The 18,032-nt window shown below is 45.7% G+C and overlaps 1 protein-coding gene across 2 annotated transcripts; it reads right to left on the reverse strand.

Annotated features, from left to right (window-relative positions):
• Nucleotides 1–442: 442 nt before the first annotated feature.
• On the reverse strand, nt 443–18,032 carry ITFG2 (integrin alpha FG-GAP repeat containing 2). Of its 2 annotated transcripts, XM_080616025.1 has the most exons (12): nt 17,920–18,032; nt 16,439–16,534; nt 15,864–15,905; nt 14,846–15,023; nt 14,399–14,538; nt 13,814–13,962; nt 12,613–12,707; nt 10,116–10,169; nt 8,379–8,470; nt 7,754–7,871; nt 7,227–7,400; nt 443–7,068 (listed from the first exon to the last, which is right to left on the reverse strand). In XM_080616025.1, exons 1-12 carry the CDS (start codon nt 18,013–18,015, stop codon nt 6,920–6,922), a joined length of 1,383 nt encoding a protein of 460 aa, XP_080472151.1. In that variant the 5' UTR covers nt 18,016–18,032; the 3' UTR covers nt 443–6,919. The 2 variants fall into 2 exon arrangements, with proteins under 2 accessions (XP_080472151.1, XP_080472152.1); XM_080616026.1 differs by lacking the exon at nt 10,116–10,169.

The following is an 18,032-nucleotide window of genomic DNA, read 5'->3' on the forward strand; positions in this document are numbered from 1 at the left end:
TAACCCCTAGTCCTAATCCCTAGCCCCTAATCCTGAATGGCAGCCATGAAGCTAACCACCTAAATCTGACACTCTAACCCCAAAACTCTAACCTCGTAACTGTAACTCTAATCCCAAATCCTAAACATAACTCTAACTTCTCATCCTAAACACTAAAGCTAACCTTATCTCTAAATGTAACTTTTAATATAACCCCTAACATAAAACCTAACCACAGAAAGTAACCCTAACACTAGCCGAAAACCTGATCATACCCACTAGTCATAACCTTGGCCTAACCCTAACTCCCTAAATCGAACCACATAACTCTAACTCAGTTATTCTAATGCCCTAAACCCAATTCCCTAACCCTAACACTAATCCTAAACCAAATGTTAACTCTAACTCTTAACACTAAACTCTAACCCAAACCCATAACCTTATCCTAACCCTATCCATAACGCTAACCATTATATCCCTAATCCTACACCTCACACTAACCCTAAACCTAACTGTAACCCCAACCACCTAACCCTAACCATATCTGATGGCTTTTGCAAGTGCCCAGAAGGGACCCTGCTTCCCTCTAGAGCATCCTAAGGCTTTTGCTAGGTTCTGCTTTGGCCTACAAGGGGCCCTGCTGCCTTCCAGAGCAACACAGGGACTTTGCCAGGCTTTGTTGACACCCAGGCAAGTCTCTGCTGCCTTCCAGATTCCCTAATAGCTTTTGCTGGGCTTTGCAAATGCCCACAAGTGGCTGCCAAAGGAAAGTGAGGGCCACTACCAGCTTCAGCTCTGGCCACTTCTGTGTGAGGGCCCCAAGTGGTGGGTGTGCATTTTGGAGCCTTTAGGTGAGGGTTAGGTGCTAGAGCAAGCACAGAGCCCCAGTGCTGATGGAGTTGTGAAGTGACTGCCAAGGGAAGTGGTGGGCAACCAACAGCTTTCAGTCCCTGCCACTTCTGTGTGAAAGCCGTGCCTGGTGAGCATCCACTTTGGAGTGGGACTCTGGCTGGGGCGAATAGGAATCTTCATGAACTCAGACTGAAGCCAACAGGAACCTTCCCAATGATTTAAAGAGTGCTGGATGGGATTCTAGAGAAAATTGGCACAGCTTTGAGTTGGCCAGTTCTGACTAGTACCTGTCACTTACAGCACTGCAGATATTTGCATGCTAGCTACTGTTGGAATTCACCAGGTGATGTTCCTATATGTCAGTCTTGGGATAACTCTCCTTTTGCTTACCTTCGGAACATCCTCCAGCCCTTCTGAAGCCTTTCTGTGATTCATATGCCTTTTCTCAAGTCACTAATAGTTCAGGTTCCTCTGAGAATTAATGTGCTACAGTAGGTGAAAATCACCAGCTCTATCTGTCCCTCCTCTACATAATGAATCCATCTTTGCATCCTCTTTACCTTCCCCCGGGCAAAAAATTCATTCTTCCACAGCGGTAACAAATTTGCTTCTTCCAAAAGGAATTATTTCCTTTTTAGATAATCCTATGAATTCTTTCCTGTATCCTTGTTACTAATCTCTCTCAAGTTGTGCCACTGTCTTGCCAGCCTCTCCTCTTTGCTGTTAACAATATGTATGCATAAATGTAGATTGCCACTTATCAGTCACAGAGGATGTTTCCAAGCAAGAGCTAAACTAGCATGTGAAAGCTCTTGTTTTCAGCTGTGAAATCATCTCCAGAGCAGAAGATGTGCTTTTTGTCTAACTCCAGTCCCTGTTAGTGGAACGTGTAGTAAACGTGCAGTACAGATCTCAGACAAACACTGAGTAATTTGTTGCCAAGTTATCTTGGAACCAACCCATCAAATTTTGTTGCAGGCAGAGCTTACAGAAAAAAAGACAAATTTATATGACTGGATGAGTACTGCGGGTCATAACATCATGGCTGACACCTCACTTCAACTCATTCCCTAAATCAGTGTCTAATCCTACAGTGTCAGTACCTGGTTTCCTCATTGTCAAGCAGAACTCCTGGTGGATTTTCACCTCCCAGAGTTCCTTGGCATTAAATGACGTTTCTCTGAAGACCAGCATTTTTGTGTCATTACATGGGAATCCCAGCTGTCATTGTGAAAGACAGGATCCTGGCTTTAAAAGATGTGATTATAAAACAGGATTTACACTATCTTGATGATGCAAACTCAACCCCATCTGCAAACATGGTAAGTCTTCCTATGTTAGGGAACTCAGTAAGTAATTTTTAAGTAGGCTGGCAAGGCTGAAGACTGTCCCAGTTGTAGCTTCTTCTGGAAGAGCCTATTATACAGATACACTTCCCTACCTCCAATTCCAGTCATTTCTATTGCTTCTGGGGGATCGGGGAAGGAAGGAGATAGCTAAAAGTCTTTTCCACTAGAGATCAAAAAATGGTAATACTTTCGTATGGAAAGTAGAAATTCAGTACAAACTGCCATTTCAGAGCAGGACATAGGCATATCCTGAATGTGTCCAGCACTGGCTTCCTCATGATGAGATCAATCCCTTCAATACAGACACTGAAATACTAGGGATAATCTCTCTGAATCGCCTTGGTGCTCAGCTCCTAGTGGGGCTACTTTCCAGTAGAATGGACACAACAGTTGCAAAACAGGCTGAAGGGAAGTGTCTGTCACAGAAAGCCTTTGGAATAGAGAAGCAAGTGTGACATGGCAGATGTGAGATACATATGGCTGAACCTGCCTGAGGATGGGGAGATGGACTTCTGAAGCCCCTTCCAAAGCCAACATGCACTCTGCCAAAGCCATAATCAGGATCATTTCCAGCAGCTTGGGATCTCTTGGGTTTGAATGGGAGCTCCAGCCATCCATACGCCCAGAGGCCTGCTCCTTCTTTCACTGCTGGTGTGCAAGTTACAGAACTTAAGACTGCTGAACCACCTACACGCTTGCAGACAAGTCCTCCTTTCAAGAGACTCCACTGGCAAATGCCAGGATATACCTGAAGAGTTATGGAAATAACTGCATTCAGCAGAGAAATCACAAAAACAAGTGCAGGGATGGCCAGTGGGTTTATTATGTCTCAGGAAAATAAAGCAACACCCTCTATTTTCTTGCTAGTAAATTCAGTATCATAACCAAAGCCATGAATCATTTATCTGCAAATGCCCCCGCTGACCAAGAATGCTGTTGACCTCCTCACTTGCTGTGTGCTGGCACTGGGACACACAATTGTGTCTTACAAATCCTGCCCTGTCATAAAGCTTCCTGGCACCAGCGGGTATGCCTATCTGCTACTGGGTAAAATGCAGCAGACAATATTTTCTGCTGTGTGGGAAGGAACAACTGTGTGTGGCTTGTGTTGTCTGGCAAGGACAAACAGGCAACGAGTTACAATGAAAGTATAATATAACAGTCCAGAGACAGAGCCTCCATTGCTCCTTCTCTGAGTAGACTAGTTGCCAGTTGAAGTAGCCTGCAGCATTGACCTGGGAAGTACTCACTGTAGCTAGTTTATTACTTGGAGTCCAGTACTTGAAAAAAACGAATTAAAAAAAAAAAGGAAAGTAATCTTTTCACCAAGGAACAGCACAGAAGTTCCAATTAATTCTTCTATAGACAGTTTTCATTTCTGTGTACAAGGAACAGAGCACCAAAATGCATCTGCAAGTTATTATGTGCTGTAAATTATTATTATGTAAGCAATGTAAAACTGACAGGGAAACCCTTGAACATCAGCATTTTTCCTCTCAAATGGTTTTAACTGCAGAAGAGTTTTGGGCAACAGATGATCTGTAGCATCCGTATTTTCCCACCTCTGCTTTCCACAATGCAGCATGCCTGGGCTTGCACAGCACACAGCAATGTTATCCTTGGGCCAACAAGTAAAGAGGGCTGGGTTGCACAGGTTGCCCTGTCCATCATTTGCACTGGGTTTGCCCCATTTTCTTTTAAACATGGTTCTTAGGAAAATATCATCTCTCCTTCCTTAACCCTTTCCTGTTTCTTCTTAACAATTAACAGTCCAACAGTGGATCAATTTGACCCTCCTTCCTTGGAAATCATTTGATCTGTATGGCAAAGTTGTTTTTCATAAAACAGTTTCAGTCACACAACCATTCATAAAACCCCTTGCACTTGTGTTGCTAATAAAGGTTTATATTTGGCATGAACCGGCAACATTGAGTTGTTCTCTGTTATGGCTGTAAACAATCCTGTTAGGCCTCAAGAGGGATTTACAATACAGCAGCCTGCAGTAGCCTGTAAAATCCAGCTATCAGATTAACTCAGCCTGGCCCAACTCTCAGCCAAGTAAAATGCTCCAGGCAATTACTGCAGGGACCTCTGGGGTCTCAGCAGTGGATGAGGAGAGAGTACATCTGTGAACACCTGCCCCACCAAAGCCAAACAATGCTGAATAGAACCATGAAAGGTACAAGTTGTTGTAGGACTTAATCTGTTTTTTGTCAAAAGCATACACAGCAGAAGAGCCCATCAGCCGCACAGCAGTACACATCCCAGGTTGCATGAGCCATGACTGCAAACTCAGGCATCACTGTTTTCTCTTGCTTGTAACCACCCTGTTTCTATCCCCCATGGGGAAGGCAGAAGCCACAGAATTAGGAAAGGGGTGTGGGGGGAAATAGGACAAGAAAATACACAAACTTAAGATGAAAAGTAGTCTGTGTTCAGGATAGAAGAACGGCATATGCCAAGACATTCAGCAATGTCTTGGACATTGCTACAACGTCATTTGTTATATACTTCTGGAAACTGCTCTGCAGAGTCCTGCTTGACTGTGGTTCCTCTTCATGTCAGTTTCACTAATTGTGAAGGGCAAAATTTCTGCCTAGCAAAAGGGCTAGGCAGAAAGTATGCCAGAATACAGTCAAACCAAACTGTTCACCCCACCCGCTTCCAGCCAACAGGAGGAAATAAGAGTAGCAACTGGTACTTCACCTGAACAGAGAGGAGGTGATTAGAAAGAGAGCAACTTTAGCGTTTGGGAAACAGAAACCTGGAAGTAGCAAGAAACCAACCTACTGTGATTGTTAGTAGCCCCAACAAGACTCATCCTCATTGGGAAAGGACTAAGAGACTGGTGAGAGCCCAAGCGGTCACGCTACGTTATTTGCCAGAAGCAATAATGACTGCCCTTGGGATGGGTGGCTGTACCTCTCAGAATCACAAGAGGTGACAGCTCCTTGAGGTTACAGTCTAGAGCTGACACACTTCAAGAGTCCTTGCCTTAGCCCATCACTAGATGTTGCCTGCAATATCGGCTCTCCACAGGTGACAACCTCAAATCCTGCTGCTCTGAACACCACTGTTACAAAAGCACTATTATGACATGAGAGCTCCTGCCTGAAGGGTCCAGTTGCACACTTAGTCTGATAGGGGAACATCTGAAAATGCTTCACATTGAGGTCATCAAAATGGAGAGAAACTTCCACTGTAGTTAGAGACTCAGAAGAATGAGTGATCTGAGAAGCAATGAGTGCTAGCTGGTACAGACCAGGTCGTACCAGTTCACTGCTCCATGCTTCAATTTTCACAGCTATCAAATTCAGAGTACAGAAGCTGTTCTTCATAAAGCTTATATAAATCTACAGACGGAAATTGCAAGACAGGGCTTAATGTAAAGATCCTGCCCTTCTACCACATAGGGGTACTCCAACAGTCCTTTTGAGTCAAAGACAAGACACTCCTTTCTCCTACACAAAGTTCTTCCAGTTAGAGCTGCCCTCGGACATTTTGCAGAGTGCAGCACAGCAGGCTTTCAATAGCCTGCAGGATCTTTAAACGTTACCATTTGCTCAGACTCAGATGCAACCCTCTCGGGCTGCTGTAAGAGCAAAGGAATAGGTACATCCATTACACATGTCCAGTAAAACACCACACAAGTGAGAAAAGGTAACAGATGCAAAACACCAGGTCAGCCTGCTGCTCCTATCCTAATAAGCAGAGTTAAGCAAGGAGCAAGCTGAGATGGGGAAAAGCAGAACATCAGCCGCATGTGGAAAGGTTCCTGCCTTGGCCTCTGCATACAAGCAGCCTGGGTGACCAACAGCCTTTTCCAGACTGCATACCAGCAAGTGGAACACTATCTCCAGTCCACTTCTTTCAGTTGTGCAGGACTCAAAATAGCGTGGCACTCTCCACAATAAGAGGGAAGCGTGGCACTCCCACTCCTTATTATGGAATGGCCAAGCTCTCTCAACACCACAGATCCATGCTTAAGACAGACTCCTCTTATTGCCCAGCTCACAGCTGCTTTGACAAGTCACAGCCATCTCTGGGATCATCCTGCCCAAGCAGATGGAGAAAGCAACGCCTCTTGAGCACAGCTGAGTTTGCTGTAGCTGCTACCTCTTGACAACATTGTTAGTGCAAGTTGTGGTTCTTCTCAAACATGTCTTCAGCTCCTCAGAACAGGAGGTAGCTTGTGAGAAACCGCTTGGTAGAAGAGCAGCAGCAGAGAAAAGGCAAATAGCACCTGTGTCTACTTGAAAAACACCTCTAGATGGGAGAGAAAGCCCTTACCTGCTCCCTAACTCAATTCCTCCATCTGCAGTTCCTGCACTGTGATTCTCCTAAGAACTCAGAAGTAATCACCAGAGCAGTTGTAAGAACAGGCCAAAACAGAGACTGAACTCAACTATTCTCTCCATTTATGTCCTCAGTGCTCCTCCCCAGTCACCTGTAAAGCGCCTTAGCTAGCAGAAAACATGGGAACTGGCAACAGAAGGCCGATAAGCAGGACCCTGGACTCAGCAATGTTCTAGTAGCTTCCTTAGCTAAAACCAAATAAACCCATCACCTTCACTCAAGCCGACAATAAAGCACATCCCGCCACAGAATGTGGCCTGTATGCCCTTTGCTGTCTGGAAACTTTGACAGAGATGGGAAGAGTCTCATTTTCATTAGATAACCAATTCCAGTTTCAGAAGAGTTTGTGCAGGTATTAAAGATGTCAGCCTCCATGTGGCTTGTTATAAGGGATCCTGGACAACACTGCAGTGGGCAGAGGAGTCTATTCCAGCAGGGTCCTGACACTGCGTGGTGCTGCTCTGCTGCCATTTCTCAGGAAAATACAGTGTTTTGTGAATCAGATTTTTGACTGCAGAAACATCACTTCTTTCTATGGAAAAGACAGATAGTTGTTAGGGATTCTCAGCAAGTAGTACATGAAAGCCCCTCTTCCTCAAGAAGTATGTGAAACTCTAGTTCCCAGCACTCCATATGCCAGCAGGCCTTCCTTTCTTTTTTCCTATGTATATCCACCCTTTCTGCACTCACCCACACCCAGCTGCTGCAGGAGACTTCCAAACTCTGGGTTACAATCCAGGATTTTCAACAGGTTGGTAGACTCCATTCTCTCCAGCTGCACATCCCAGTAGATGTAAATCTTCTGATTGAAGCTGACGTAAACCAAGCAGGGGCTGTTGCTTCCTCCTTTGCATGCATAGAGGCCTGCGGAAAGGCAAAGGCAAGGCTCAGGCCGGTTCCATGGAGCTCCTTATCTTCACTTGAGAACAGTAAAATAAAAAAAAGCAGTGAGGAAGACAAGAGACCCCTGTAGCACTCCCAAAAAGAACAGAAAATAAACCCCAAACCACCACAGACAAACCTCAGCATCACCTCCTTTCACCCCAGCTTTTCCCAGATGCCACCAGAGGAAAGACTTGCTGGGTCTTCTGCAGTAACACACACAGGGAAATTACTTCCCACTGCAGACAGACAAAGGACTCCAGGTCTCCCTGAGGCGAGTAGTAGCTTTGAGGGAGAAATGCTGTGAGGACTGGCTTTGCAGTCAGGCTCCCCACCTGCACAGAACGCGCTGACATTCTCATCTGCTTGAAATCTGGCAACAGTCCGATTGTGATCGATGATGTATGTCTGACCATCCCATGCACAGGCAATCACCTCCTCATGCCCATTGCCCTGTAGGAACCATAAGATCACATATTAGCATGGACCTCAACTATTTCCAGGGGCAGTCAAGAATCTTTCCGGCTTGTTCAGAGACATGAACACTATTGTCTGAATGTCACTTTTGGATGCCTTGCTCAGTCTTTTAGCACTTGGAGACCATCTCTCTCTTCTCTGTTGTAATCCTTATGTATCATAAGATCTTATAGACAATCAGGGTATTAGCAATGTGCAAAACCATTTAACTTTGCAATATGATAAAAGAGCAGCTGGGGGACAAAAAAGTTCACAGCAGGATGCTGGGCTCACTAGGTCAAACACAGCTCAACCTCTTGCAGGTGGACAGACTGACATGAGTGCAGAATGCATCAGCACAGTCAGAGCACTCTGTGTCATCCTGAGATAATCCCAGCCTTTTTCAGCCAAGTCATATTCCTTCTGCCCTTCCTATATTCCTACACATAAAACCACACCATGTTTTTGCTTTGCTCCCTTCCAGCCCCATTCACAGACACTCACAGTGACATCCAGCTTTTCCAGAGCAAACAGCTGGTGATCAACCTGCACAGACCAGAGCAGCTTGTCTGCTCCTTCCATGAGTTTTAATGTCCCTGAAGGGAAGAAAAAGAAATTAAAATAAGTTTTGTTCCCTTCTAATATTTTCAAGACGTTTGCTAACACTGGGCCCTACACATTCCATCAGCAATCAGAGTCTGGTGCAGGCAGAAGGTTGGGCCAGTGGTACAGGCTGTGTCTGATATTAAGTAACAGTGGGAAGGACAACAGCCTATTATCTTGTCGTCAGTAACTGGAAACAGAGAGGAAAAGTGGCAGCAGCCCTACTGAATAGACTGTGCTCTATGACAAGAAAACCGGCCAAAACTAAGCTCCCAAAGTACAGTACATCAACAGATCTCACATGAGACAGTGAGTGAACTCGAAGTTTCTCACCATGTCCTGCAGATCATGTCATCTCAAGACAGCATGTTGACAGTTATCAGCTGACAAGTGGCTGGCTAATAGCACGGGCATGGCCTCTTGCCTGCTAAAACCATACTGGACACCTACATCACATACCATTTTTCTATCATCCAGATATATTGTGATAGTACTGGGGAGAGGAGAGAGGGCAGCCATGAGAAAGTGGAACATAAACATGAATCTAGCTTCACAGTGTCATCCAGCCTTGCTATAGCTCATGAGTCAATCAGAGTGAGGCAGGAAGCCTTGCAGATGCAGAAGCTTCAGAGTTCAGGCCCACAGAATAATCAGAAATCCCCCAGCAGAACATCATTGGGAAGGTGGACATCTGGCCCAAACAGACCAGGCTGTCATCTGCAAAGGGAAAGCACAACATACTGTCTCCACATTGTGCTTTTTGGACAGAAAGCCTGCATTCAGCTCACTAGACCAGTCCTATTTTGCAGTCAGGGCACAGCAAAAGAACCTGGCTTCAGGTCTGTGGGAGGCCAGCTCCTCTCTACCAACACTCAAGTGCCAGCATCCATTCCCTTTACTGCTTTTGGAAACAATCCAACTCCTTCCAAATTCTCTGCTGTGGCAGTCTCTTGTCTACAGGAATGGCACTTTTGAATTGGCATCTCAGACAGTTGTTTGACCAATGGGTAAGCAGGCAACTTAGAAATCAGCAGCTGAAAGTTCTAGTCTCACACTCCATCTCAAGCTTTCAGTGTGCCTTTGGGCCAATGACCTAGATTTTTCATTTTCCCAGCTGCCTGCTGCAGCATGGTATTAATATTTCTACCCAGCATAGGCCATGGGACCATACAAGTAATTAATGTTTGTAAAATGCTTTGAAATCCACAGATTAATACACTGTACCAGAGGATCGAGAAAGGCAGATATTCATAACAGAAAGAAAACACAACAGGTTTCCTGGAGGGAGCAAGCCTGTGCTACACCAGACCCAATTCAGTAAGGAACAGAAAGGCTCAGCTTTAACGTTTCATCAGGCCCTCAGATACAGGCATGTTATCACACACCTCGGTTATGGGGCACTTGATCACAGTAACAACTCTTACCTTGGCTTCTGTCTTAGTTTTCATGCCTTCCTAGAATATATGTCAGCTGAAGTCTTTGAGTCAAATCCTCCCGCCTGACTCAGGAAGCGTTTCTGAAGCTCAGCTCCCCTTCTTTCAAAACAAAAGGCACTAAGCCTCTGGTTTCCTGCTTTGACTCAGTGACAGGCCTTGGCCACCCCACAGGCCTTTCTTCCAGGGCAGCAGTAGGACTTACCATCCAGAGTACAGAGGGCAAAGAGACCTGAGCCACTATTCTCACTGGAGGAGCCTATAAGTGCAGAAGAAAATTACAAGAGTTGATGCGTTTTGTAAGTGTTGTCCCTGCCATCTCTTAAAAAATCCCCAACAAAACCCAAACAAGTTGATCCATCCTGCTTCCTTTTTGCTTAGCCCTTACATTCTGCTTAGCAGATACCTGCAGATTCTTGCAATCAGTTGTACTTCATGACTTTCATTTGTAAGGTACTGGCATTTCAAAACTCAAGACCTTCTGTCACTTGATACCAGCACATCTGGCTCTGCTAGTTGCTCTTAAGTTTGCTTGTACCACATATGCACTTGCAGGCCCATGGCAGTTCTAATATTAGTGGACTGCATCACATCTTCTCTATGTGATGCACAAGCATAGGCAAGACCATCACAAGGGACAAAGTAAAGAACAGCTGAATCCAAGGCAGGAGATTAAAACTACCCTTACTGTTTCTTTCAAGGGCAGGAACGTGGCCTTTGTTCTGGCAAGTTAAAGTATCAAAAGAGAGGTCCCACCAGAAGGACAAAGCTTTAGTCACATTAGCACAAAAGCACTTCATGGCAAGTCCTGAATGAGTCTGTAGAGATCATGTTACCACCTCTATTGTTTTTGTTACAGCAAAACTGTACAGAAGGTGTGATCCTCTCCCACCAAACACTGGTCTAGAGACAAACACAAGGGCTAGAGAGCCCTTTACGAGCAGATTAGACATGTGTAGCTCATCTACACACTCAGCCCTGGTTTTCCTGGACTATATTTACACAGCTGTAAAAATCCTGCAAGCAGTACTCTCTCTAAAATATCCTCTATATCACAGTTGTGTGCAGGACAACACTGACAAATGTGACTAGATAAATCTGAAGAGGAGACTCCCTTGACCAGCAGGCTGGTTCAGCCCTTCAGTACACTGTCCACCTAGCTACCAATCAGAAAAGACATGCAAGGTCAGGTTTTGAAAGCAGTGTCACACTTGGCAGGACTTGGAGCTGTATTTAACTACAGCTGCATTTCATCCTTTCAGTGACAACACAGGAGAGACACTGGTTTTCTGAGGTCTACAGGAACCCAGGAAACCTGGCAGTCAGGTACAAGCCAGCAGAGCTGAATGCAAATAGGCAGTTTCCCCAGAGAAACAGAATACTGCAAGCCTACCTCCATTGCCCATAGAGTTCCAAGCTATAACAACCTGCACGCTCCCAAAACACAGACTACCCTGTTTCTGCAGATCAGCTTAAACCAAACCAGCTGTTTTGAGTGCTCTATTTCCCCTAGCTGACATTCATCTGTATAGGCTCTGATCCAAAAGATCTGCTGTGTCCCCCTTACAAACTGGTCAGCATGGCACTCTTAGGCTGTTTCATTACCGATGCTTCAGCATTAGCGGACTTTTCTCCCAACCATCTCTTCATCCTTTACTCTGTGCCTTAATTTTTCACAAGACACCTTCATTAGACGAAAAGCTTATCATGCAGTGAAATAACTGATTTCACGTTCTGTTGACCATGTTGCTCATAGCAGTATCTGAGATGCTAAAAACATGACAACTTTGGAACTGAGGAGGAAGAGTTGTCAAAGCAGAAGAGAAGGGGATTTAGTGGACTGCTCTTCTCCCCCAGCTCTAAATTACACTGGGCAGCCTAAACTGTTTTCAGACAGCACTGCAGAGGCTAATACTCAGACAGAGCAAATGCAGCTAGATTTTCTGCTTTCTTGTATTATGCTCACAGGCTCCAAGGGGAAGTGAAAGCTGCTTATTCTCCATAGCTACCAAAAGAAGGGTTCAGCAGGTGCACCAGGCACACATCAGAGCACACACCATTTACACAAGGAAAGCAGTGGCAGTGTGTAAGAAAAGTCTGGACACAGCAGCAGCATGTGAGGGCTGAGAGGAATGAGTAGCTGTGGAGGGTTTAGATACAACAGCTGAATGGAATACATTGGAGAGAGACAGAGGACAGTGATAAAAATTAGACATGGAAGCTCTGAAGGGACTAGGACTGCCTAGGTAAAGGAAGAGCAGGATACAGATGCCAGGTACTGGGAATCAGATGCTAAAAACCACAAAAGAATAAAGCTGAGGCTGTGGAAAGAAGAAACGCATCTAGGGAGTAAGAAGGCCATAACCTGCAGCCATGCAAAAGACCAAAGACAACATCTGCAGAAGCAAGGCATGGCAGACATTCACGATGACTAAACGCAGGCCAGTGGAGGGTGCTGAAAAACTGCTGTGATAGCTGAACAGTTGGAGATACGTAGAGAAGGAACAAAGCTATAGGAAGGCCAAATGCAATAATCCAGCTGTCTTTCTTTGGGAGCTGGCTAACAGAAGCAGAGTTCCCTCTGTTCTTGCAGCTGTCTCCCACTGGTATTTTTCAACCACAGGAAATCTGATTTAATGCTGGACTGACACTGAAAAACAATCAATTGTTGGGCCAGAGACCCCAAGCTCTTAATCTCTCACCTCGTCCAATGCTACCAATTAGATGAGTGGAAACATTCTTGTTGTGAATCCGTCCAGATGTTTGGTGCAGAATAACATCTCGAATAGGGGCCTCGCTAGGAAAGAGACAGAGACATCAGAGAAAGGCCAGGGAACCATGCTTGGGACCATGTGTACTCCAAAGCTCTATAAATTCAGAGACTGATAAGAGTTTGTGCACAGATTAGCCCTTTAATGGCAAAGACCAAGGAAAAGAATGCATATCACCCCAGGTATGAAAGGAACTCTCCAATGTTTAAAAAATGAGAACAGAATGATTTGATACATCAAAAAACTGGAAAGAGTTCAAAACAAAAAGAAGAGGAGCACATGGGGAAAAAAAATAGCATGGAAAATGCCAGTAGAACATGTATTCCAATCAAAGAGAAAAAAAAAAACAAAATAAAAAAAAAAAGACAATTTTTATCATTACTGCCATGTAAGCCTGGCTGCTTTTCACTCAGGAAGCATCTACCTGGGGTTATATAGATTCATCACAGATCATGCCTGGGCCTGGCTTCTTGCTAGGAAGCATCATTCCAGTAAGGTCTCCAAGACATCCAGGAGCCTTGCCTAGCTGCCCTCCTCCTACAATTTTCTGGGTTTGCCTTAAAGTCCCACAGAACATCATGGAAGCTCCTGAATCCCCCACAAGGGTCCCTCCAGTGCCAAGGACAATAAACTCTCTGCTCATCCTGATTGCTCTGGTTGTTATTTATAGCACTGGCTGCTAAAGGTCTCATTAGGAAAACCTCCAATTACCTCTCCTGGAAGAAACAAGTGAATAAACTCGAAGTATCAGCCTTGGCTTCAGAGCCCAGCTTTTCAGTTGCTACCCTTCCTACCATTAGATAGGTCACAAGATTGCCTACTACTTTTTCTCTGAAGATCTAGGTCACTCATTTCCCTTCCTTAGCCCCCAGTACCGTACCCCTCAGTGAGATGGTTTTGCCACTCTCCTTGCCCAAACCCAGAAGAAGAGTGGGATACAAGGAAAGCAGCAGTATCCATCTTTGTGACAGAGACATGAAGAGCGTTCATAGAAGGTGTGCTTAAGTCCCAGCAGTGCAGCAAGGTCAGAGAAGCCAGGACAAATGACACCACCCTGGTGTGGTGGTACCCCCTTGTAATGGGCATCTACAGTGGAATCTCCTCATCTACCATATGCAGTAATGCTCTTCACCTGCCTGGGGCAGAGTTGTCTCTTCCCTCTGTCGTGGCCTGCTGCTCAGAGTCCCAGGTGCACAGCAGAATGGCATAACCACAGCCTGGCTGAGACACCATCATCTCCGGTGAGCCATCAGGGCCCGGGTTCACAGACAGGCTGTCCACCTATACTGGCAGAGGAAAAAAACCGATGGCATCAAACTGAGAACTTCAAACACCTCAGAAAAGTTCACTGTCCTCCTTGTACCCAAACTTGAGTATGGCAGATCTGATAGAGCTGAGCAGGAGCTGAACAAATCCAGCTACAATCAAAATGTCAAAGTTACAGTAAAAGGCTATGTTTCCCTACCATACACCACTTAAGAGCAACACTAGTATTTTCTACTAATGCTTTCTAGTTGGGTGAGACCAACTGACTGCTCTCCCAGACCAACCCACCAGCTGCCCTCCAAGTACAGGACAAGCACTGAGCAAATCTTTCAAGCCATTAACATGACAATTGCTTTGCTCACAGGACTGAGATCTTGTGCTTCTTCCCTTGAGACAGCCACCTCTTGAAGACTATATGACAAGTTCTGCTCTGAGCACCCCGTTTCCTTACCTGACCTTCTAGCAGCCATTTCTTCAACAGGAGCAGCTGCCCAGATACATGGTCTGAATTCTCTGACAAGTCCTCCCAGCGGAAGGCACGTACCACTCTGTCAGTGTAGCCCACCACCAACTCGCACTTCCCATCTCCATCTGAAAGGGAATACAAGGAGATAGATGGGGTCTCTCAGGCTTTCATAGCCCCAAGAGCCCCAGCATTCATAAACCACTGTGCTGGTTTCCATCATGTAGCATCTCTGAATATCTGAATCCTGTAATGAGAACTTGCACGTCAGGAAAAGTCCTGAAGTTTTTGCTTCTTCCCTCCATGAGTCAGCTGTAGCTTGTTAGAGCACTCATGTCAGCAAGACAGTAATTTCCTTCTGTGTGTCCCACACATTTTCTCTGTCTTCCCCCAGACTCCCTCACCCTGCACTCCCACACCACCTTCCTGGCTCACCAATGTCATTAATCAGCATGACCTTGGTGTTGGCAGGAATGTGCTGCTTGAACACTGGCTTCTGCTCTTCTGTGGCTGTCAACTCATGGTGGCCTGAAGCATCTGGGTGTTTTGAAGTTGGAGAAGTCAGGTCAAAAAGATGAAACCAGCCTTCTGCACTCACTGCCACCACAAGATTCTACGAGGGAAGAGAAAAACCTTTTGATTTTTCCTATTTTAGAAACTGCGGAAGATCTTTCTCAGCAGGGTGAGGGAAGATACAAGGGTAGATCCATCAAGATCAGTGATTGCTACAGAGGGAACAGGAGAAGGTTTTTGGTCAGCAAACTACTTAGATACTGCAGGGTCCAAACTTCTTGCTCATCCTTGTCAGACCAGGATTATCAGGCTGATGTATGCATGCAATCCCCAAACGTGTGGCTTTCCCAAGGCTCACTTCAGCTCTGCTCCCCACTGGAGCACACATAGCTACAGTATATTAGGTATTAGGCAAGGTGCCTAAACTGGGACTTTTGGAGTCAGTGGTCCTGGCTTAACCCCCAGAAACAGCAATCCAGAAAAAGGAGTCATATTAGACCCAGTGGAATTTGCTTGGGAGACTAGACTATTCAGTGGCTCAGTCTTGTTTAGATGACCTTAAATGCACACAGCCAAGTGGCAGAAGGGCCATAACCCACACCAGGGACCAGCACAGAGCAGGGCAAAAGTCACTACGGAAAAGGAGCAATCTTCAAACGACCAAAGCCTTGTGGCGTTCACACAGGGGGATGTGGAAATGAATAGTGCTTTCTGAAGACAGGATGGATTTCCCTGCTCACAAAAACCTGCCTATGGCTCATAGAAAGATAGAGGCTATATGTAAATAGGACAGTTTTAAAACTGTAGCGCTAAAACTATGAGCAAACCTGGAGAAAAAGCACCTGCAACCTGTCCTTCTCCACATTCAAGATATGACACAATCCTAAGCACCTCCCACATGCCCTACAAACACAGCTGGGAAGAGTTTGGCTGCTCTCACCTTTCCTTTGTTGCATATATCTCCCACACCAACACATGTGAGCTGAAAGAGAAAAGGCGGCAATACATGAGAGAAGGGAACTCAAACAGTGCTTTGGGATAAGCTTCTGCTCTATTTCCTCCTCTCTCATAACCCTCTCTTGAACTCAAAACAGCCTTTTTCAAGGACAAAAGAGCAAAGTCAGGGAGAAACAGATCTGCCACTCAACCACCCAGAGCCCCGGAACCAAATCCATAGTGCACAGGAACAGAGACAAGGTGGGACAGAAGCCCAATTCCTGTGTTCAGTTCTTTGCTCATCACTTTTAGCCCAGGGGGCTAGCTGTAGGCAAAAGCAGGGTCTTGCATATGGCTACACCAAAAGGAGTGTGACCAGCAGGTCAAAAGAGGTGATCCTGCCCCTCTACTCTCATGAGACCTCACTTGGAGTATTGCGTACAGTTCTGGTGTCCTCAACATAAAAAGGTCATGGAACTGTTGGAGCAAGTCCAGAGGAGGGCCACGAGGATGGTCAAGGACACCTGGCTGCACATACACCAAAAGGCACAACCATTAAAAATTTTGTATAGAACTGACCATTCCTTGGCAAGATCGCACAGCCCAGGGTTTGCTGTCGTCATTCTTGTAAACATACAGCTTCCCGTTGGTGTCTCCCACCACTAGCTCATTCAGCTGCACAAAAGAATTGGGTTAGTAGAAAGAAATTCACAATTACAGTAATATTCTCACACAGCAATGATTACAGAATTTGTATATAAAAATCACTCTGTAGGAAGAAGCAGCAAAGCAAAACAAGACTTAGAAACAGCTTCAAGCCAATAGGAAAGGTCAAGGGTAAAAAAACCACCCAGCAATTAATTTTCCTTTTGCAGATGAAAGAGCTGGAGAGCAGCTCCTCAGAGCAACATCCCATTATCTACTGCTTCTCTAGCCATTGTTTCTTCACTGTTTTAACATCCTGCTCTGCTAGTCATCATCATCATCATCACATTTTCTATCTGTCAGTCTAGACAGACTTGATCTTTCTTGCATCGCCCGAGGAAGATTACGGCAAGAAGGAAAATGTGACCAACAAGAAAGAGGCTGCAAGAACATTTACAATAGATTTACAGCAGATGTTCCATTTCATTGACAAAGGGGTAAAGGTCTTTCAGAATGGTGATTATTTCTTTAAAGAAGACTTTAAAAATTATTAAATATTTAATAAAGATATTAAAAATTATTAAAGAATTAAAATATCCAACTACCCCTGCTGACAAGCCCACTCTTACCATCCCATCTTCTGCATCATGCCCCTGTGTACTTAAATTGCACGCACTTCAATAACTCCCTGCATGCATTACCTCACATAATTCTATTTCTCATGGGAAAATGTGTTTTATCATCTACTGCTTTGCTAGCCATGACACTTTTCAGGATAACAGAATAGGGCAGTAATAAGATATGATTGTTGAAGAGAAGAAACGACAGCTTACATCTACCTGGTGAAGCTAACTCTTCCTAGTCACAGACAAATCAGACCCATGAGAAAGAAGCATTTGGGGGGGCTGACAGCAACACTCTCAATATACGATCGTCCAGCACAGATCAAGAAACACTGAAACTCAGCTCTACCCTTTTTGTGATCCACTGTGCAGCAGCAAAGCATTTCCACACAGCTCTACATCCCTGCCACTGCAACAGGAGAGGTTTTGGGACCGAAACTTAAACTCTCTACAGCCACACACCACCAAGGGCCCACGCCGAGGGTGCCCAGCAGGTCTAACGGCGATGGAAGCACTGACCAGCTGCAACCCAGAATCACTGGGACAGTCAGCTTGCAAAGGACCTCTGGGGGCCGCTGGATGCAAACCCTGCATCTCCATTGCTCAGACATTCATCAAGCTCCAACCCTTCCCCAGGGTGGAAGGCCGGGGTGCTCGACAGGCCGATCAAGCGCACCTCCCCCTGCGAGGTACCCTCCAGACCGCTCCCAGCGACCGCCTGCGGAAGCACCACCTCCCGCAGCCACGCAGAGCCCGCCCAGGCTCCCCCCGGCTCCATTCCCGCCTGCGGACCGTGTCGTTGTCGGCGTCCCCCAGGCAGATGGCTCGCGGGAACAGGCTGCCGCCGAAGTCGAGCGCCACACGCTGCACATAGCTGACCGAACGCATCCCGCCGGAGCCGCCCG

Source organism: Psittacula echo (genome assembly GCF_963264785.1).
Source record: "Psittacula echo genome assembly, chromosome: 1".
Lineage (NCBI taxonomy): Eukaryota > Metazoa > Chordata > Aves > Psittaciformes > Psittacidae > Psittacula > Psittacula echo.

Excerpts from the sequence above, each read along its gene's own strand:
- ITFG2 (XM_080616025.1), bottom strand. The coding sequence starts at position 18,015 with ATGCGTTCGGTCAGCTATGTGCAGCGTGTGGCGCTCGACTTCGGCGGC. Across the intron at positions 16,535-17,919 it reads GGGACGCCGACAACGACACG|CTGAATGAGCTAGTGGTGGG; the intron begins GTCCGCAGGCGG and ends TCTTTTGTGCAG. Across the intron at positions 14,539-14,845 it reads CATGCTGATTAATGACATTG|ATGGAGATGGGAAGTGCGAG; the intron begins GTGAGCCAGGAA and ends ATTCCCTTTCAG.